This window comes from Aspergillus mulundensis (genome assembly GCF_003369625.1).
Source record: "Aspergillus mulundensis strain DSM 5745 chromosome Unknown scaffold_14, whole genome shotgun sequence".
Taxonomy (NCBI): Eukaryota; Fungi; Ascomycota; class Eurotiomycetes; order Eurotiales; family Aspergillaceae; genus Aspergillus; species Aspergillus mulundensis.
Genome location: NW_020797902.1, coordinates 584,585 through 605,654, shown reverse-complemented (window position 1 = coordinate 605,654; position 21,070 = coordinate 584,585). Strand labels below are relative to the sequence as shown.

Sequence of the window (21,070 nt, the reverse complement as noted above, 5' to 3'; positions counted from 1 at the left end):
CCCCAGCGCCATAGAGTTCGCAAAGCCACATGGTTTCGCTGGAACAAAGAAAGTATAACGATTCACGACAGAGCTATCGAGTGACGACTGCAGCGTAGGTGCAGGCGTACCAAAACCTGGGGTGGCTATCGCTCGGAGCCGGGAGGACAGGAGTCAGGACAGATCGTGAGGATGACCAGGCCAGCTGTCATCGCATCGCATCGCATCGCATCGCGACAGGTCATACTCCGTAGAGCACTGTGCTGCTCGGACTTGGCCGTCTGATCAAACACTCAGAGCCAGCAGTAGTCTAGCTATCGTTGCAGTCATAGACGATGGATCCGTCTCCAAACTCAACTCAGAGTCGCCGTCCAAGAGGAAACAGGAACAAGTCCGATGTCAAGAGTCAAGAGTCAAGACAAGGACTAAACACCGGGCCAGCCCAGTGTGACTGTGGAGCGGCTGGAGAGTCGGAGACTGGAGTCAAGGACACGACTCGCGGTGGCTGGCACGTTGCAAATGCAGATCCTCGGACCTCAAGTCTCCAGACTCCAACAAATTCGCCTGATCGATTATTGAACCTAATCCCGGTCCAGTTCTCGATGCTTCCGCCGGGTCTCTGCAGGTCGCCCGATTGATTGATGATTCAGGGGCCGAGCGCCATCATTTATCTACGCCTTGGAGGGGTGATGAGGGGTTCTTTGAGTCGTGATACTCTGCAAGCGCTGATCAGGTCACTGGCTGTGACAAGTCCCCAGCCTACGGACTGAGTTTCCTCACCGACTCGTGACCTCAGGGCAGCGTAAGCCCTTCTCCAACTCATCACGACTCTGTTTCTGTTCGTAAGTTGCGCCCGCGCCTGAGCCAGGCGAACGCGTGGAACAGTGACGCCTGCTATGCTACGCACCGCCGCGCCTGAGCCCTGACGAGAGGCTTTGGTAACAGGGAAGCCTAGAGTACGGACTCTACGGAGGACTCGTCAACTGATCCAGACGGCTCTCCCTCTCCACCAGAGTCCAGACCACCCCGCTGTGTTCTGCTTGCTGCTAAATATATATGAGACACGGCGGCTCCGGGTTCATCGTCGTCAGCGGCTGTGTTGGGTGTCAGTGTGTGTCTCTCATCGTCCAAGATGGAGTATCGGAGTAGTCCATCGCCGACAACAGCTGCCGCCCGTAGTCCAGGCAGTTGAAGCCGTCCCATGGCGTCTCATGACAAGCTGGGAGCCGTACTCGTAGGTAGATCTGGCGATAACGAGGAAGAGGCTCAGCAGCCCCAATCTACGGGTTATCACCATCTATACGGTCGCATCTAGCGAACAACGAGATTCGGTCTACAGACCATCTCATGAACCACAAGTTATAGTCTACAGTCCATCTCAAGCGCAGTGTCGAGCATGGCGCCCGATCTCGATCTCCCCGCTCTGGACCAACGTCATCGCCGACTCCGTTCTCGCTCGCAGCCCCAGCCCCAGCCAGTCCTGGGATCTCTCCGCAACGTCAGAACAGCTCCGTGTATACACTAGGTAGACCAGCGTCTCCTACAACACAATGGACAGGCGGCCTTCACGAGATTCTGTACCGTCCCGCGACTCTCCTCAATACACGCAACACACTGACACAAGCCAAGGGCCCCGAACCGAAGGAGAAGGAGAACGAGTCTCCCAAGCAATTCGAGGTGCGCCCGCATCCCTTCATCTTTTTTTCTTGCGACGCGATGAGATAGCTAATTGAGCGCAGGTCTCATTCCCCGCCCGAACGTGCAGCCACCGCCGCAAAGCCTCCCTCGTCATGGCCGACGAGCCCCGAATCGACCACACCGACGAAGCAACCGCGTGCTTCGTGCACTCCCTCATCGCCGGCGAGGGCCCCATGCCCGCGAAGATCGCGAACTTCCGGATCTCAAAAGACAAGTCGAAGCTCGAGGCGGATATACTAGATAAATCAGCGGACGCGGGCGCAGGCGCCCACGACGTCGCGATCGCGGAGGAAGATGAAGACGAAGAACCAGAACCAGACGGACAGGCCCTCCCGCGCGGGAAATCGCCGGCGACGGAAGCCGTCGAGTCGCGGCACCTGACGAAGAAGCAGCTCTCCGACATGGCATGGAACGTGCGCAACCTCTCCAAGAAACTCGACTCCATCCGGCTGAAGCTCAACGTGAAGTCCGTCTTCCTGGTCACAAAGGCAGGCGATCTGTCGGTCGTCGACGCAACGCGGCAGGTCGCGCGGTGGCTGCTCTCCAAAGACCGCGGCACCGAGTACGCCGTGTACATCGAGAACAGGCTGCGCGTGGATCCGGAATTCGACTACGGGGGACTGTTGGACGAAGATGCCTCCATCGAACCGCGCCTCAAGTTCTGGGATACAAAGCTGGCCACTGAACAAGCGCACCTCTTTGACCTTGTCATTGCGCTGGGTGGCGACGGAACGGTCCTATATACGTCCTGGCTCTTCCAGCATATCGTCCCGCCTGTCCTATCCTTCAGCCTCGGGTCTCTCGGGTTCCTCACGAAATTCGATTTCAACGACTACCAGAATATCCTTTCGTCTGCGATCCAGGACGGCGTCCTGGTTAGCCTACGACTACGCTTCGAGTGCACGATCATGCGGAGTAACCCGCGCTCCAAGGAGACGCCGGCCTCCAAGAAGGCGCGCGATCTAGTGGACGAGCTGATCGGCGATGAGAGCGAGGGGTCGTTAAGTCATCGTCCCGACGGCGTCATGCATATCCTCAACGATATCGTCGTCGATCGCGGGCCGAACCCAAGTACGCCCGACCCCTCCCCCCCCAAAAGCCCCAAGAATATAAATATAGTATATGTGCTAATCATTCCGTGCGTGCAGCAATGTCCTCAATCGAGCTCTTCGGCGGCGACGAACACTTCACAACCCTACAAGCCGACGGCGTCTGCATCTCCACGCCCACCGGCTCAACAGCCTACAACATGGCCGCCGGCGGCTCCCTAACGCACCCCGACAACCCCGTGATCCTGATAACCGCCATCTGCGCACACACGCTCTCCTTCCGACCGATCATACTCCCGGACACGGTGGTTCTCCGCGTGGGCGTGCCGTACGACGCACGGACAAGCTCGTGGGCGAGCTTCGATGGGCGCCAGCGCGTTGAGCTGCTGCCCGGCGACTACGTGACTGTTTCGGCGTCGCGGTATCCGTTTGCGAATGTGTTGCCGCAGCGCGGGAGGGGCGATGATTGGATGCGCAGTTTGAGTAAGACGTTGAATTGGAATACGAGGCAGAGGCAGAAGGCTATGGGGTGATGTACGGCCCGTATCCATGTTGGATTGGATTTGGATTTGGATAAGGATGGACTATCTAGCCATTGTGGAAGGGAGCCCTAGGTATATACGGAGTCTCTTGCGAGGATCTAGATGGATAGAAGGCAGAGAACCTCTTTGATATCCAATTATCTTGGCTGTTTTGGACAGGAAAGGAGCCATGCCGTCCATTGCCGTGCATTTCGTTGTTATGGTCCAAGTATCTCTATGGAATACTATAAAGCGTGAACCATTGGCAATATATGCTTGCGCAACACTGGACATGAGCCCTACGAGGTAGTTAAGTCGTTGACGAAGGTTGCTCTTGCGGCCTGCATCTAGCTATAGCTGTAGAATCCCCTGATCCAGATCGAAGGACAAGCCCAAGTCCTTTTGACAGCTGTGGAGCTGTTTAGGGACAGAATTGAATTTGTTGTTCTGCCCGTCTCTAGAAGTTTCGTACATTATTATGGGTCGGCCTGGTTACCACGGCAGCTCGAGGGTCCAGGCAGAATATAAATACCCACCTCCCGCCTTTTTTTTTTTTCTTCCTTCCTCATCGACATTTTTTGCTTGCGAAAGCAACAACAGCCTAGGCTAGGCCTGAATCTAATGCGGTTCCAGTCCAAGTCTATCTCCTCTACTCTACTCTAACCGCTCACTCCCACATCTACAGCCAGAACTAACAGGTAAGAACCAAATTTTTTCCGACCCTCTTCGCGTCGAAAATCCCCCAGAGCCAGCAAGATGAAACACATACCACATTCGCAGTTTCCACGCTACCAGCCGTCGCTTATGAACCCATCATAGACGTGCTCTGAGCGCCAGTACTTCCTTGGATGTCTGATTTGGCTCGCAACATTGCCTTTGCATTTGCACTTGATTCATTGGACCTTGTTTGGGATCTTTGCTGACTCGAATAAAGTTTAGGAAGTTTTGTTGAATAACGGCAGACGCGGATCGTGCGGTATAGTGACCGGTTGTCCCATGCTGGGCACATGCTCGCGGTATTTGATAGGTCGCATAGCAACACTGAATGAAATATATCGTTTTCTGGGATTGAATTACCGTGCGAAGGTTGTCTTCTGAATCCGGGCCTTCTCCGTCGCTTGTAGAGCTCGTAGCAATTTCTGTCGCGTCGATATCCGAGGCGGCCGCAGAAACCAATGTAGCACGGCTTGCATTGCACGTCCACCGAAAGCCTAGACCTCATCGATTTTTTTCCGAAGAGATATAGGTGATTTCCGGTGTGAATGGGAGGTACACTTTATTGCCCGACTGGCCAGCGGCGACGGTAATCGGTCTGCGCCACGCATTCAATCTTGACGCCAAGTCCTTGGTTGAAAAGGCCACACGACCGGAAAGAGAACGACGAAAGATTCCACGGGGCATACGTGAGGAAGTTGTTGCGTTCATGGTTGACTTCGCTTTGCGAAACGGGCTATAACGGTAGTGCAAGCGAGGATTGAAGACGACCCCGATCAAGTTTCAGATCGCGTTTTCAATGGACGTTCGTGGTAGGAGGGTTTACCTGGAGACTGTTTTGGTTCGTTTCGATGGAGTCGGATGTTCTTCCCAGGCATTTGCAGCAACGCACATTCGGCGACCCAAGAACTCTGATAGGGTAGAATAGTAGAGAATTTTGTTGAAAGTGAGCCCTTTCCATCGCATGGCTCTACCTTAACCAACATGGGTGAAGAATGTCCGAGGCCATCCAATCATCGGGAGCTCCCACCAAGGGATCGTGCGCCGTCCAGTCATGAAGTTTGTTCTTGACGATAATTTTCACGTCAATAATGACCGACAAGATTCGGTCGTTCAAATGTTAATTGTGGTGATCGCAAAGTGATCCTGTCGCTGATGAACGTCCACGGGTGAATCCGGTATCTCTGGCGGCCTGATCTCAGAAGTCCTCGAATCTACCCAGTCAAAGGACGACGTAGACGGAGTCGAAGACAAGCGATCCGTCCATCAAGGCTTCCACGTCTGCCCCGGGAATCCCATAAACGGCCGCGCTGCGCTGAACTTATTCGACGAGCCCCCTTCCCGCGCGCGAAGCTCCCGTCTGCGGCGTCGACGCTCCTTAGCTCGCTTTTTCTTCTGCCGTTGGGCTTCGATTTCCTCGGAGCTCTTCCCGGTGAGTAGACGGTATAGCCACATCATCGTTAAGTTGCTAGGTGTGCAGGATCGTGGTTGAGTTGAGTGACGAATGCCTGTGATGTTAGTGTCAAGAAGCGCAGCCCAGCGGGCGCTGCCAACAATAAATAGCCGACCGCTTAGACTCTATGATCAGGCCACAGTACGCCGTGTCCAGTAGCGCGTAGCCGGTGGTGGAATATTGGCCATGGCGGTGCATTTGCCCTGTCTAGTGGCATGGGTGATGGGAAAGGGATTGGTTGAGACTCAAGAGTCGGACTTGGCCCCATTCGGCGCTGGGTGTCACGTGCTCTGTTGAGCGCGAGCCTCCGTCTCCGCCAATCTACTCCGGCTCAACAACAAGTCAACGACCATCAAGAACCACATAACCCACCATGACCGCCGCATAAGCCGCAATTGAACCGATCTCGCCCTCACATATCACCAGTCAACTGCCATCCTTCCACCAATCCACCGCACCATGTCGCACCCCCCGCGCCGCTCCTCCATGCTCTCAACGAGCAGCAGCGCCCAAACAGTCACACCAAGCGAGAAGCAAGTCCCGCCACAACCACAGCTCCAAACACCAACCCAGTCAAACCCAGGCCTGCGCGTCCCCTCCAACCGCAAAACAATCTACGACCGCCACCTCAACCGCAGCCGGAATGCCGAGTCCAGCCGCGCCAGCTTCGCCTTCCTGTTCGGCGAAATGGTCACATACGCCCAGAGACGGGTGACGGGTATACAGGACTTGGAGAGACGGTGAGCCCACCGCGCTCCTGGCGTGGTGAAGGGCGCTAACGAGTCCAGGTTAAACGAACAAGGCTACCCGCTCGGCCTGCGCCTCCTCGACCTCCTCTTCTACCGCACAATGTCCAGCAGCTCCTCCTCCGCCCTCTCCAGCTCCTCAACCTCCGCATCCCCGCCTAACCGCCCGCTCCGCATCCTGCCCCTCCTCCATCTCATCCACGGCCCGCTCTGGCGGCTCCTCTTCAACAGACCCGCCGACGCGCTCGAGCACTCCGTCTCACCGGACACGCCGAACGAGTACATGATTACCGACAACGACCCGCTTGTCAACTCGTATATCAGCGTGCCGAAGGAGATGAACCAGCTCAACTGCGCGGCGTACGTGGCGGGGATCATCGAGGGTGTTTGTGATGGGTGTGGGTTTGAGGCGAAGGTTACGGCGCATAATCAGCCGACGGAGCTGTGGCCGAGTCGGACGATCTTCCTGCTACGGTTTGGGGAGAGTGTTATGGAGAGGGAGAAGGTGTTGGAGCGGGCGGGCGTGAAATAGGCGGGTTGATGAACGCAAGCTGCTAAGCTGGTGAAGTAGCTGTGTAATCGTGGTCGGAAATTGCTGGCGTTGTTGCAGGCTTAATAGGCCTTGTAACGGCCAGTCGATGATGCGGTTGGATATGGGATAGACTCGCTCGAGAATGGCGGTACAATCCCCGCCAATGTGAAGGAACAGAGGGCGAAGGGCCAAAAGCAATAGATACCGAATATCTGCAACGTATGGCAGAAGATACCCGAAGCACCACAAGCTTCCCAAATGAAAATGACATGATCAAGATTTTATACGCAATATATGTCATGCGACCCGGGCCCCAATGCTTAATGTACACCTCAACGCCGTAGAACTACACCAGCAACTACCTAGAGACACTCCTCATGCGCCTCCTCTTATCTCGATCATCATAAGGCGAAGGGCTCCTCTTCCTGCGACTGCTCGTATCAGGTCGATATCTATCCCCGGAGCGAGAGCGGTCCCTGCGCCCATCCCGACTGTCACTGCGATCCCGTCTTCGATCCCGTCTCGGTGACCGCGACCTAGACCGCGACCTAGACCTACGCCTCTGCCTAACAACAGACGCATTCGCACCAGTAGGCCCCTTAGGCCCCGCATCCCCACGATCAGGCATGAAGCGCTCGTCCGTAATCCCCACCGGCGCATCCTGGCGCCGCCGATTACTGTACCCATCGCCAAAGCGCCCCGTATCCTCAGACCGGAGATCCTTGTACCGCGTGCGTCCCTTCTTCCCTAGTTTCGTCATATCCCGGATCTGCATGTACTGCGGTAGCGTCTCGCGCGAGACATCGTCGACGAACCGCGCCCCCATCACATTCCGCTTATCGAGCCCCTCCTTCTCCAGATCCGGCCGGAAGAACGCCCCCTTGTGGAAGTACCGCTGCATGAACCCCGTCTGGCCGCGCGTCGCATCCCGCTCCTCCTTCTGCTTCGCGATGAACTCCTGGTCTTCGCGCTCGCGCTCTTCGGCGGTGAGGTTCCGGCGGCGCTCGACCTCCTCGCGTTCTTTCTCGGCGGCTTCGATGGCCTCGCGCTCGCGCTTGATGCGCTTCAGCTCGCGGAGTTTCCATGCCGCGTACTCGGCCTCGGGGTCCTTGTTGTCTGTGTCGTCGATTTCGGCTTCCTCGTTTGCCATTGCTTCGTCGTCGTCCCAGGCTTTGTTTGCGGAGCTGCGTGCGATGGCGTCTTTTTCGATCTGCTCGCGGACCAGGGCGTCGGCTTTTTCCTGGCGCTGGGCTTTGCGCGCTTCGGACTCGGCGGTTGAGTCGGCGATGCTGGTGCTTGCGTCTGTTGGGGCGCTGCCGCGCTTGTCTTTTTTGATGAAGGTTGGGCGCAGGAGGACGCGCTTGGGCGCTTCGTCTTCGGAGCTGCTTTCTTCTTCGGAGCTTTCCTCTTCTTCACTCTCTTCTTCGTCTTCCTCTTCTTTCGCAGCGGGCTCCGCTATCTGTCCTGCCCCCGCCTCACGAGGCGCAGCAGCAGGCGTACTGTCTTCACCCTCGTCTTCTTCATCCGTGACAAACCCCTCCTCATCACTCTCTTCCTGCTGAATCTTCACGTCCTTCACGCCTTGTGTAACCGCCTTCGCCCCGGGAAATGACGTCGCTTTTGGTGCCGCTTGTTTTCGTCTCTGTTGCTCGAGTCTTTTCCGCTCTTGTTCCCGCCGGATTTCTTCCTCGTCCTGCTCCTCTTCCTCTTCCTCTTCTTCGGACGAGGGTTCCTCTGGCACTGCCTTCCCAGGTCGGTATCGCGCCGGCCGTTGCGGGTTCTTGGTCATCCCGCGGTGCGTGGTTGGGAAGGGAGGCGGCATTTTGGCGGACTGCTGTTTTGAAGTTGGAATGAGATGAGGTGAGGCGGGTGCTAGGTAGCCTGCGGGCGGCGGAAGGTATTAACGGAGGGCGGAGGTTGATTCAGTTACTTGGCCATGCGTCCGGAATACAAATTCCAGTATCAATATTAGCTGAAATATGACCGCGAAAAGAGTGCGAAACGCAACGCATAAATGTCGTTTTTTAAAAATCGAGCTATGACATTGAGGCGCATATCCCAATCTCAATCTCGGACCCGATAACGCCAAGGCGGTCTGGTCTAGCCTAGCACTTGAGGCATCACGTGCTTTCGCGTCACCGCGTGCGCGCCTAGATCCCCTCAATCTCCAACCACCACCCAGTGCATACAACCGAACACATCTCCCCATATTCCTCGCAGCACCATCCACCCACCTTCCAACCCTCCAGACTCGCCGAACTACGATCCTTCCGTCAAAAAAGATGTCCCTCCAAACCCCCCGCGTCCTCCCCTCCCACCTGCACGCCTTCAGCCCGTCCGGGCCCCGAAGCGCACCGCCCGTCCGACTCCTCGGCACAGTGTCCGCCCTGCGCGGCGACACGGCAACAATAACCTGCGGCACACACGGCGACGTCACACTGATCCTAAAGCCCGACTCGCACCTGCAGATGGGGAAGCTCGTGGAGGTTGTGGGCAAGGTTGCGGAGATGCCGGAGGGCGGGCTTGGGATCCGGGTGTTGGCGACGACGGATTGGGGCAATCCGGCTAGTTGCGGTATGTACATGTACTTTCGGAAAGTGGAGATGTGGTGGCTAATGGTGTGTGGATTGGACAGACTACAAGATCTATGAGAAGGTTGTTGATGTTACGCATCGGCTTAAGCCTGTCTTTTATGACTCGGCGGAATAAATACGATTCGGTTGGATTTGAATTCACTCGTGCTGATATTGTGATGGATTGGCCTGTCGTCTTGATGAATCATCGAAGCGAAACGGGAAATGTCCTCTGGCGAGCGGACGCACCGAACAGACGTGCCGAGCAGCGTTGGTTGCCGTCAATTTTATACCCTTGCGGCAGATAAAGAGGAAAGAAAAGCAAGTGCGGATGGGAGATACTAGTGCAAATTGGCCAAGGGCCAACGTGGACATGAACTTGACATAACTGCTCCTATGACGGAAAATACCATGCTCTATGAATTATAAGCTCTCGATTCGACTCCTCGTGCCATGTTATTTTAGAAGCTTTACAATGTAAAGGTTGTATGATATATATTGTTTTTATTTCATTAACTAACTACTCAATGTGTTTGACTCGATAAAATCAACAGAGTCGTCCTAGCCCAATCCTCCAAGCTGTTGAAAGAAAATAAACGATTGAAAATGCCGTCACCCATAAAGCCCTTGAGAGCCACTGTGGTATAATCCTGAGAAAAGTCCATAACGCCATCGCTAAGAAACAGGAAAAAGGGTGCCGAGATGGAATAAACGAAATAATAAATTCGTAACGCATGATGACCTAGACCTGCCCCGTGCTGGTGGCCTGGTCCTTGGATGCATCTGTTTTCTCGAGGGTCATTCCATCCGCCTGGAGCGCATCCGAGCTAAAGAAGCCAGAGTCAAGTGTGCGCGGGTCGGGGTACTGGAACAAGTCCTTCCCGAGATCGGGATCGGAGAAAAGTGCGTTGATGATGTCCGCATCATCGTTGTTTTGGTTCCCAACCGACTTGGTAGGTGAAAGATCTGAAGGGAGCCAATCAGGCCAGTCGGCGTTTGGCATATTTCTAGAGTCGAGCCCAAACAATGGGTCCGTGTTAATGGCCGCATTGTCGGAGAAGATATCAACCATCATCTCGTCCATGCCTTGGAATGCGGCAGTGCCAAAGATGTCATCTGACATTGTGGGAAGGTCGGGGATCAGGGATCGAGATCGCCCAGGTGTTCGGTTCAGGTGAGGCACCGACCCGGGACTGCTCTGAACGCGCTGCAGGCGACGAGCAGAGGTTCGAGTGGGGGTAGTATCCAGCGCTCCATCTCGTCGAGACTTGGCAGCTGGAGAGACAGAAGGATGTGAGTGCCGCTTGTCGGTAGCGGTCAGACGCTGGTTGCGTCGCTTAGGAGTGGGACTGGCACAGAGCTCGAACTCGAACGAGGGACTTTCGAAAAGACGGTCCAGGTCATTCGCAGTCTGGTTTTCTTTCTCGCCAGGGGCCTTGTTCGCTTCTTGGACGGGGACGCGCGAGCTTCGCTTAGGACTGTTCAAGACTGACTCGCCTAATGCCTTCAAGGGACCCCCCTCGTTCTGTGAATTAGGAAACAATACTCTCCTCACTGGCTTGGGAGGCAGATTTCGCTCACCCGGGGCTGAAGCACTGCCACCTGCAAGGTTTTTGGCAGGACTAGACTGGATAGCCCGCCGAAGCGCTTCTCTTGCATCGCCCTCTTGCCAGCGGCTTCCAGCCTTGTCAGACGACTTCCGAGGCTCCATACTGTTTGCGCGACGGCGCTTTGCTGCCGGCTGCTGGGAATCGTCATTCTTTTGTTCCGCCATATCGCCCGATTTGTTGGCATCGCTGTCGGCACCGGGGGTAGCATCGTCATCGGCTGCCGGAGTTGAAGCGTCGGAAACACCAGGCGAGGAAGCATCCGGCTTGGATGGCTCGCTTGCGCCGCGGCCGCCTGGGCCCTTGGCAGTCGAGAGCGGACCACCATCCTTGCGCGTCCTGCGAGTTCGTTTTCTCTTCTCGTAACTAGAACTAGCCTTGTTCCACTTGTTTTCGGGGCGCATGCTTTTGCACTTTTGGAGCCAGATACCACAAGCTGCGAAATGATTAGTATGCATAGACCAATAGTAGGATGCGGGACTTACGGTTGCAGAGCAGGACCAGTGCAAAGTCATTCTCTTCATCGGTCAACTTCTTCTTGTAGATTTTGAACTTGATGACTTGTCCTTGCTCATTTTTCTCGACGGGCTGCCAGAAGAATACCAAAGGGTCTTTGGTGTGCTGGTTGGCGTCTTCCTCGCTGCCCTCGAAGATCTTGGAGTGAGCTCTACGCCAAGTGGGAGTTTCAATGGCGCCACAGTTTTCACAGTACGGCGGCGCCTGTCCCTCGCGAATGCACCTCTCAAGGCGTAGTTGAACTTGTTTAACCTGCTTTAATCGCCGGGCACCAGTGCCGCTGCGGGGCTTGCCATCTTCATTGCCGGTGGTCGGAGCCGGGGTCTTTGCGGTGGCGCCATCACTAGGCAAGACGGGGTCGCTTTCGGGGACTGCGCTAAGAAGTTGCTCCAATTCACTCTGGGAGATAGGGGCCGGGGCTAGCGGCTTGGGCGTTTGCCTCATACTAGCACGTGAAGAAGGTCGTGATGTAGAGGCTCTAGGAGCGCGAGGGATCGCAACCGGGGGCGCCTTAACCTGCTGCTGCTGCTCCGTGGGAATCTCGCTGGTAGGACGACTTGAAGCAGGTACCTCGACACTGGTGACGGGAACATTCTCAGGCCGGCTGTCTGGTATCTCGATGACGGTGGCAGGAACGTTCTCAGGCTGGTCATCGGCGATCTCAATGACACGGTCTTCTGGGAATCCAATGGCGCTGACAGGGGAGCTCGCTTGAACAGCAGAACGAACAGTCAGTGCTGGCTTGTTCTGGCTCTTTGATAGTGGCTTCGCACTGCTGTCGAGTGGTGGGCAGAGCTCGTCATCCAGAAGGTCGTCAATGCCGGCGCTCATGAACCCGGAATCCAAGTCAGCCGTCATGGGTGGAAGGACCGGGCTGGACCTAGCCGGGAACGCGTGGTCCAGGATCGGGGGCGAGGATGGCATGGCGAAAGATGGTTCGAATAAGCCTTGGTATCGGGACTCTTCGGGCGATGTCGTAGTCGGGTCCACGGAGGGGTGATCATCGCTCATAGCATATGGCGAGTTGTATTGAGTGCCGAGGGCATTGCTCTGCGTCGAAGACTCGCGGAGGAGGCTTGGAAGAGGGCGCGCGCGACGGGGCGGATGGTTCATGTCGGAAATAGGGGTAGGCGGGCGAACGGGTTCTTCGTTCGAGTTCTGGGCTGCAGTAAAGAGAGGGTTGATTGGCGTGGGGCGATGGATGCGAACGGATGCTGCGGTGCTGGCGGCCACTCTCAGAGAACTTGGTTGTCTCTCAATGTTCAGATCACTCTTGCCAGGAGCCTCCGCTCGATACAGCTTTGCCCTTTTTCTGGGCTGCTGCTCGGAAGAATCATCGCAGCTACCATACCCGGATTGGATTGAATCCCTGCGGGCGTTGGACCTCGTATAAGCATGGAAATCGGCATCACGCATGGAAGCACTAGATGAAGGGCGGATCACATCACTCTGGCTCCGTTCCAAGGGTTGCGGGCGTGATGCGGGCTGTTCCTGCTGTTGAATCTGGAACTGACTTGCCGGCGTCTGGACCCGGCTTGCAGTGCTCAGAGCGGACTGAGTAGGTGACGTTGTTCGGTATGGAGGATGCGCCGGCATTGGCATAATCTCCCTGGGCGTAGAGCCTGCGCTGAGAATCTGGTGAAATCTTTCGATCCCTGCATGGTCCACTGGAGACGAGGCCTGGACAATTTGCTGGGACGTGGACGCCATTAACTCGGGATTCTGGCGTAGGAAATCGGTCCAGGCTTGTGCGTCAAACTCGTGGGGGATGACATTGCTGAGCTCCCGGTACTTCTGCATGCTGTCCAAGTATTCACTTTGCAACGCGGTCGGGACGGGCACCAATCGCAGTTTGACCTCGAGCGTTTCCTGGGCGCCTTTCGAAAATAGACCCAACACATTCTTGCAGACCCGTCCAGTTACCATTGTCTTCGACTGGTGTGCCGGTGCGTTCGGGGTCGGAGAAGACGAAGCGAGAACCCATGACAGCATCCCTTGCCCGACGAGGGGTGTTTCATATTCGGAGTAGTCGTAGGCGTAGACGGTATAATCCCGACCCAGTTGAGCGACCAATTCCGGACTAACCTAGTTAGCACACATCGCAAAGCACTGCCAAACCATTGCACCTACCTGGCAGAGACAATGGCTTGAATGCAGGTTTTGAGCTCGATCACTCCAATGTGTGTTTTCTCATCGAGGGCGGCGGTCTGGATATCGAGGAGATGGGGCCATCGGGCTAAGCAATTGGTCTTACTATCGTTATCGAACGTATAGAGGACCTTGACTAGAGTCCGAGTCCACGTCAGTACGTTCTAGGCATGAACAGAGAATTAACTTACGCCTCATAGGCCGGACGGAGATTCCGTCCTGAGATTCCATCCCACCAGATGGTAGGTCCTTTTCATAAGCAATAACCGAGTTTTTCAAAAGAATAAGTAAACGAAGGTTGTCTGTGTTAGTCCCCGCTGGAGAGGAGAGAAAGGGACGTGAGGGGCGTGGGATGAATGAGTGAGAATTGTTCCACGACAGCGAGGTTGAACGACGAAAGCGAAGCAAGGTATGACCAATGCCCGCAGTGTCTTATCGTACAATCGGTCTGGACGAATTGAAGGCCGGTCGACCTGGAAAGAGGCAGTGGTTGTGTTGGTATGCACGAAGAGTCTGCAGCGAAGGTGTCCGGAATGCAAACGCGGGACGAGGAAGCTGCAAAGCAAGTCGAGCAGGAGGATGCGGTGAAGAAGCTAGAAAGGGGGAATGGCAATCTTTCTCTTCTTCTTCATTCGACACGTCGGAGCGCTGCAGCTCGGGAAGCAGGGACGCAGGAGAGGTTGGGGGGAAGAGGACGGAGTGAATGGGAAGAGATTGAAGACGAAGCCTTGCAGAAGACGAAGACGTGAAGCTACGCGACGTGACCGCCGATCGATCCGCGTATGGGGCCGCAACAAACACGGCAAACTGGGTTTTGCTGACGCGCTACACGTGACAGGCCAGGTGACTAAGCAGACGCGTTACACGTGACGCGACTCGAGCTGCGACTCGCAACGTCCGGGTGGGAGGTTGAACTGGACCAGCGAAATCGAGAGCCATCGCCCCTTCTTATACTGCCATCAAATCGACACAAGGTTCCGGTGTCTTGCTTACCCCTCTTTTGTACTGACCATGCGATATCAGATGACTCATCTTTTTTCCTGGTCCATGAGGCCATCTTGAGTCTGATGCCAACATCATCGAACTTCGTCAACCACGACTGAATAACTGGAAAGCCATCTGGCCTCTCCATTCTTTGTTCAATCCTTTCGGCCTTTCCGGTCATGAGGCTATTTACGCCACCTTTTATTTATCCCGCCTCTCACGATGACGTCCTCGCGGCGCTTAGTTCAATCTATACCTGTCCATCACGGCTTCGGAAAGGGTCCCAATCTATTCGCATTTCATCATTTTTCTTATCGCGACAGCTTTGTGATCGAGCTTCTCATCATCGAAGTTGTCCATATGCTTGCCATTCAATCTTCCATTTCTTCGGTATCTGTTGGCCATTGGACGCTATCATGCAGCCACTATCAACCCTAGAGGGAGTCTCTCAGGGAGAGCGCGAAGCAACCAGCGCGAACCTCAGAGATTTGCTGGGCTATCTAGGCATCTCTTGATGAGTACTATTCATCAGCGAGGTGACATGCAACTAGGTCTCAGACGAGAAGTGGTGTCTCGAACAGCCGGTCCAAGACTCGGCCAGCCCCCCTCCCCTGGCCATCCTCGTATAGATCGCCTTCGAGAGTGACCCCTCTACTGACCTGTCCGGCCTCTTAGCTGCTTGTGTTCACGTGATGCTTATTCTGACCTCATAGGTTTCCATGAAGCCAAATCGCAGGTATCTCCCAAGGCCCCAACGTAGACATCCCGTCTGTCAGTCCCAGCCCATTTTGGTACGGTACCATGTCCGGAGACCAGTTTCGAGCATGCAACCTCACCTGTCTGCATCATCTATATAGCATTCAGATACGTCTTCAAATAACAAAATCATTGCACCAGAGGGCGGCGCCAAGGCTGCGTCAGACTCCCAATATAATGAAGTTTCCCTGTTACTCCTCTCTCCCGCCGCCGCCAGGAAGACTTAAATCCATATATCTCCCCAAACCCCTCCACTCCCTGGTTTTCTCCGACAAGATGGCCTCGGATCCTGCTCCGAGGCCTATATTAAAGTTCTCCGGTGCGCAAGGCAACTTCCTCTGACCCAGAGCGCGCGAATGCTCCAACAAGAACCGCACCATCCATCCATCCAGTCTGTGAGTTTCGTCAGTCGATAAGAGGCAGATGTTCTGGAATGTCATGAGTCTGTTTATCTGCAGTACAAAGTTAGTAGGCTATGTTCTACCGTCAGATCAGCGCCGGAGTATTACCATTGCTTCCGTAGCTGGCCAGAACTGATACAGGCCAACCAGGACCTCGAAATTTGCGTTGAGTGCGCGGCGCGCACTGTCCAGTTCCGATGGTTCGTTGCCTAAGAGCAGAGTATGAACCAAAACGGATGAAGAGACGGTGACCATATGCCCGATGGTCGGGCAGTTAACTTCGCAGCCCTTTAGCTGACGGGACAAGCCTAGCAGACCGCTAAACGAGAGAGCGTGATATTTACAGCGGGCGATATAAGTGTCTGTGTGTGAACTGGACGCCGGAGATGAAGACCTCTGCCGGTCCTGGTCCTCTAGGAATCGGAAATACAGAAGCGTCGAGTAGTGGTGGTACATCAAGTGCAAGGCGACAAAGGGACCGCCTAGGCCCCTCTGTTGCTGGGCATGCAGGTTCTGCACACTCATCCCTATGTCGGCTGGAAGGGCTTCGCTCCATGCTTCTAGCTGTTGCGCCATATGTCCAACGGTCTCGTCCAAAGCGGCAGTCCTTGTGCAGTCGTTGGCATACTGGCGGTTTAGGTCCTGTATCGGACCGGAAAAACGGGTTAGCCTTGCGATGTGAGCCCAGAGACCTGGCTTCCAGGGCCCAAGAGTGCGGAGTCGAAGCGTGGCTTGATCATCGCTCTGGTTGGGTTGGAGAGAGTGGAACGTAACTTCGTCCATTGGGAGATCGCATGATGTCGATGTGCTGAGGCTGGGCTTGTCCATATGCCGGGCCAAACCAAGTCCAGACGAACACCAGGAGTCCGCAACGTATAGGGAGCAGTATACTCGTCGGGCAGTCTCTTTGGCAATGATGGAAGCCGAACTATCGCCGTCCATCGGGGAGCCAAGATTCATGATCTCAGCCATGGAAATGGCAATTCGAGTAAAGAGTGCTCCTAAAGTGCACTCACAGATTCCGGCGCTTAGCGTGGCGACTAAGATGCACGCCTGTATGTTCTCGATGCAGATATTATCAATGTCCGCCTGCAGCAACCGCTTTGCCTCGGCTGTCAGGCGTCCCTCCATTGACCGGCGGTCGGGATACGACGAGAACTTGGACCCAAGCGCGCAGATGGCACACAGCAACGCTCTTCCCACGGTGCCATTCCGAAGCTGTGCCCGCAGCGTCGCTGGGTGAAAAATGCTGTGGGCTCGATCGTGGATCTTGTCTAGGTATAGCTCGGCAAACTCCACAGTCATAGACCAGGACAAGCAGGGCGGGGCCAAGTCCTGGTCTTGACCTTGTCTAGGAGGCTCTTCACGTTGTGTCTCGCGCCGGACTGGCTCTGTGCTGACGACCTGCCGTCGCAACTCCGCACTGCAGCTGATTCCTCTCAGCTGGCATGGCTTGCAAGGCTCGCCTGGTCCGTGTCGGTTGCATTTGCGCTTGGTGAGCCGGCATTGATGGCATGCTCTTGGGGCCTTCATTTTCGAACCGGTTTGTTGTAACTTGTAAGAGGGAGAAGAGCTGCAGTGCGGAATGGGGTGATGACGCTTCGGAAATGACAAACTCTTACTGGAGGAGTTGAGCCCTCACCGGCCCCACTTGCGGATTTACGACACTGTGAGTGGTCGACAATGCGCATCTCCGACATCCATACTCCTAGAGCACCGTCTCTGTCTCTCTACGAACTGGATACCTGCTTGATCATGGATAGCCGGGATCTTTTCTTTTCTAAGCATTTCTAATCACCCACGATGGCAAGGCCCTGGCACAAAGCATATAAGGCACACCTACTCCCCCCAGCATCAGTCCCAATCCTCAATTCAAAGCAGTCGAAAGCCACTTCTCAAACGCTTCCACAACCTCAAACAACTCACCATGGCAAGCCTCTTACAGCCCGTTACAATCGGCGATAAGCTGCCCCTGAGGAACCGTGTGGTGATGGGCTCGATGACCCGCAACCGCTGCATCGACAACAACAAACCCGGCCCTGCGCAAGTGAAGCACTACTCCGACAGAGCCAGACACGGCGTCGGCCTTATCATCAACGAAGGAACCTTTGTGGACTGGACTGGTTGCGACTGGATGCACTCGCCCGTCATGATTGACGAGAGCCACGCTGATGCCTGGCGGAAGGTAACTGATGCTGTGCACGAAGAAGGAGGGAAGATCTTCTTTCAGGCGTGGCATGCAGGCCGCATACAGCATGACCAAATGCCAATCATGCTGGAAAAGGATCGACCTGTTTTAGCACCGTCAAGGATTAAGGCTGAAGGTGGGAAATACCGTGACATTCCGGGCTGTCCTGTACGAGTGTCTCTGATTCTCTCGTGCTACTTTCCTTACTGATTACGTCCATCTCCATATAGGGGCATACAAATAATATCCAAGCCATTAAGGATCCTCGGGACGTCATCGAAACGTACCGGCACTCAGTCATGCTGGCTAAGAAGGCGGGCTTTGACGGTGTCGAGCTGCTGGCGCAAGGGTAACTATATACTCCTTGTCAATAGCAGGCTTCATACTTACAATATTCTCTTGCATGCAGTGGATACCTCCCCCAGCAGTTTCTCAACTCGTATGTGTCCATCAAACACCTTGCATAGAACAAGCTAACCAACCACAGCCGCGCCAACAAACGAACCGACGTCTACGGCGGCTCCGTCGAAAACAGATGCCGTTTTACCCTCGAGCTCGTCGACGCCCTCAGCTCTGTATTCGGCAGTCCAGAGGCCATCTGCGTCAAGATAGACCCAACAGACATCTACAACGACTCCGTCGTGACCTTCGACGAAATGAAAGAGACATACACGTATCTGATCAAAGCCCTCGTCGCACGCAAAGTGGGGATCATCAACATCACCCGCCGCGGTGCAGATACCAGTGCCGGGAAGGCCCAGAGGCCGGAAGGGTATCCTTTACCTGCTGGCTACGACCCTGTCCTCGACTTCGGCCCGCTGGTCAAATACCCCGGTAGCCCGACCCTGCTGATGGCAAACTACGATTATACCGTTGAGGAGGCGGATACTTTGGTCAGCGAGGGTAAACTTGACCTCATATCCTTTGCAAGGGCGTTTATCTGTAACCCTGTGAGTATATTGAATATCCAGTCTATCACCTGGGCTCGCAATAGCTAACCGTGCTTTGATCAGGATGTCATCTCGCGTATCAAGCACGGTATCCCCTTTGCGCATAATGATCGAGGCAGCGTCGTGCACTATGGGCCCTACAGAACTCCCGATGAGAATTACAACGATTGGCCTGCTGCAGTCATTGAAGCATAAACTTTCGCTCTGTCCGCAATCTTCGGCCTGCTTCTAGCGACCGGGGTTATGCCGATGAAAGCAATCAATTAGTACTAGCACGTACTCTCGTACGGTACTCGTTGCTTAGTGCTGACGGCCAAGCCAGCCAAAGTCTCCGAATGGCGGCCAAGCTAGGCATAGTGCAAACAGCTTAATATATTATCGGGCGCTAGGAGGAACTATCTAAGCGATCTATGCTAAACCACACGTTCGGCTGAATCAGTCTATCCGTCCAAACTTTCAGTATTCCGGATCAAATAGAGTGGTTGTTGAGTGGTCAACGCAGGGCCCAGTACCTAGGAACAGCACCTGGTGTTCTGGTTCCAACTCGTAAGCTCCCCCAGCTGCTCATAGCACAGCTGCTTAGAAATGCCTTGGCTAGTTCCTGCTGACAAATGGTATCTAAGTACCGTATCCTAGCATCTTCCTGCTTCCATTACCTACCTAGGTAGCTAGGTACTAACCCTTCGAGGCATGGGCATGACCTCCATGACCTCTGTGCTGCAGCAAGCAAGGGCGCCAATCAAGGTATAAAAAGCAGCTCATGACCCCGTCGCCTCAAGCTACCTACCATCCGCTCTACTTCATTGCAGTCATCGTCAACCCAACAAGCAGCATCAAACCGCACCTCCTTCGCCGAAGTACAATACACCCAACAATGCCCGCCCCCATCGCCCTAATCCTCGGCTCAGGCCCCCGAATCGGCTCCTCCGTCGCCGCAACCTTCGCCGCAAAGGGCTACAAAGTCGCAACGGCCTCGCGCAGCGGCAGCGGCAACAACACCCCCGAGGGCATCCTCTCCCTAACCGCCGACTTCGCCGACCCGTCCTCAATACCGCGCATCTTCGAGTCCGTGCGCGCGACATTCGGCGCAGCCCCCGCGGTGGTCGTATACAACGCGTACCGCCTGACCGAGCCAGCAGAGGGTGCCGGCGTGCTGTCGATCTCAGCGGACGACTTCGTGCGCGATCTGAATGTGAATACGGTCAGCGCGTATGTGGCGGCGCAGAAGGCTGTCGAGGGGTGGGAGGCGCTCTCCGCTGAGGAAGGCGTCAAGAAGACGTTTATTTACACGGGGAACGCGCTGAATACGGTTGTTGCGCCGGTGGCGGGGTGGTTGGATCTTGGGGTCGGGAAGTCGGCTAGTGCGTATTGGGTTGGCGCTGCTGATGCGTTGTATCGCGAGAAGGGGTATAGGTGTGTACATGTCCTTCACCCTTCAGTGCGGCATGGGTGCTGGTGTCTGGGTGTTTAGCACTGGATATGATCTGATGGGAGAGAGTCCGGCTAATACCTGATGTGCGTGTGCAGATTCTTCTACGCCGACGAGCGCCTTGATTCGGGCGAGGCAAAGGGGTATGAAATTGACGGGCCTGCTCATGCTGAGTTCTTTGCCCAGCTGGCGAGCCATGAGGGCGAGGTGCCCTGGCTTGCGACGTTTGTGAAGGATAAGGGGTATGTCAAGTTCGACTCGAGCGTATTAGGCTAGGGCAGCATTTAGGTGTTAGCAGTCAGACTCAATCACAGCCAAGATCAGAAGAAGAATAATGTGCCTTTTGAACGGCGGTAAAGCAATTCGAAAGTAAACAGATAGTGCCCAGAGTATCAATCCCGTCCACCGGCCACCCCCTTCATCCACATACACCTCCACAATCCACATCCTCCTCAAAACTCCTTGCATTCCCACTCAATTAGTGCCCATAACATCAATATGCATAAGTAGCAGAACCCGGTCCCTCCGTCCCCGATCCGGAAAGGAAGAACGTGGTTGACCCCTGTGGTTAATGCCCAGATTCCGCACCCGCCCCATCTCGCACGCCGTGCGATCCGCAACGAGCACAAAGAGCATCTGGCGTCCCTCTACCTCCTCCGTATAAGAGCCTGTGAGGTAATCATGGAGGCTTTCAACGCGAATCCCGTCGATCTGATCTGGTCAGGGCAGTGCGTCAATCTGGCCACGGCATACGATAGTATATTTCCCGGTCTGGGAACGCGACGCCAATCGGAGTTTTCATCATCCCTACTATCTTCCTCTGACT

The 21,070-nt window shown here is 55.1% G+C and overlaps 7 protein-coding genes across 7 annotated transcripts; 5 read left to right on the top strand and 2 right to left on the bottom strand.

Moving 5' to 3' along the window:
* Positions 1-1,529: 1,529 nt before the first annotated feature.
* Positions 1,530-3,259, top strand: DSM5745_10175 (putative NAD+ kinase; the record flags this gene model as incomplete). Its single annotated transcript, XM_026752191.1, has 4 exons — positions 1,530-1,556; positions 1,609-1,656; positions 1,719-2,748; positions 2,826-3,259. The coding sequence occupies 4 exons, from the start codon at positions 1,530-1,532 to the stop codon at positions 3,257-3,259; spliced, it is 1,539 nt and encodes a 512-aa protein (XP_026599253.1).
* Positions 3,260-5,873: 2,614 nt separating this feature from the next.
* DSM5745_10174 (trafficking protein particle complex subunit 5) lies at positions 5,874-6,692 on the top strand (the record flags this gene model as incomplete). Its single annotated transcript, XM_026752190.1, has 2 exons — positions 5,874-6,154; positions 6,203-6,692. 2 exons carry the CDS (start codon positions 5,874-5,876, stop codon positions 6,690-6,692), a joined length of 771 nt encoding a protein of 256 aa, XP_026599252.1.
* A 358-nt stretch (positions 6,693-7,050) lies between these two features.
* On the bottom strand, positions 7,051-8,514 carry DSM5745_10173 (microfibrillar-associated 1 family protein; the record flags this gene model as incomplete). The annotated part of the gene is made up of 1 exon (XM_026752189.1): positions 7,051-8,514. One exon carries the CDS (start codon positions 8,512-8,514, stop codon positions 7,051-7,053), a length of 1,464 nt encoding a protein of 487 aa, XP_026599251.1.
* Positions 8,515-8,974: 460 nt separating this feature from the next.
* On the top strand, positions 8,975-9,401 carry DSM5745_10172 (putative ssDNA binding protein Ssb3; the record flags this gene model as incomplete). Its single annotated transcript, XM_026752188.1, has 2 exons — positions 8,975-9,266; positions 9,328-9,401. The coding sequence occupies 2 exons, from the start codon at positions 8,975-8,977 to the stop codon at positions 9,399-9,401; spliced, it is 366 nt and encodes a 121-aa protein (XP_026599250.1).
* Positions 9,402-10,007: 606 nt separating this feature from the next.
* On the bottom strand, positions 10,008-13,734 carry DSM5745_10171 (putative GATA transcription factor (Ams2); the record flags this gene model as incomplete). The annotated part of the gene is made up of 4 exons (XM_026752187.1): positions 10,008-11,308; positions 11,358-13,468; positions 13,519-13,672; positions 13,728-13,734. 4 exons carry the CDS (start codon positions 13,732-13,734, stop codon positions 10,008-10,010), a joined length of 3,573 nt encoding a protein of 1,190 aa, XP_026599249.1.
* Positions 13,735-17,604: 3,870 nt separating this feature from the next.
* DSM5745_10170 (uncharacterized protein) lies at positions 17,605-19,010 on the top strand (the record flags this gene model as incomplete). The annotated part of the gene is made up of 5 exons (XM_026752186.1): positions 17,605-18,033; positions 18,096-18,214; positions 18,275-18,304; positions 18,353-18,815; positions 18,879-19,010. 5 exons carry the CDS (start codon positions 17,605-17,607, stop codon positions 19,008-19,010), a joined length of 1,173 nt encoding a protein of 390 aa, XP_026599248.1.
* Positions 19,011-19,689: 679 nt separating this feature from the next.
* Positions 19,690-20,520, top strand: DSM5745_10169 (uncharacterized protein; the record flags this gene model as incomplete). The annotated part of the gene is made up of 2 exons (XM_026752185.1): positions 19,690-20,228; positions 20,343-20,520. 2 exons carry the CDS (start codon positions 19,690-19,692, stop codon positions 20,518-20,520), a joined length of 717 nt encoding a protein of 238 aa, XP_026599247.1.
* Between the last annotated feature and the right edge of the window lie 550 nt (positions 20,521-21,070).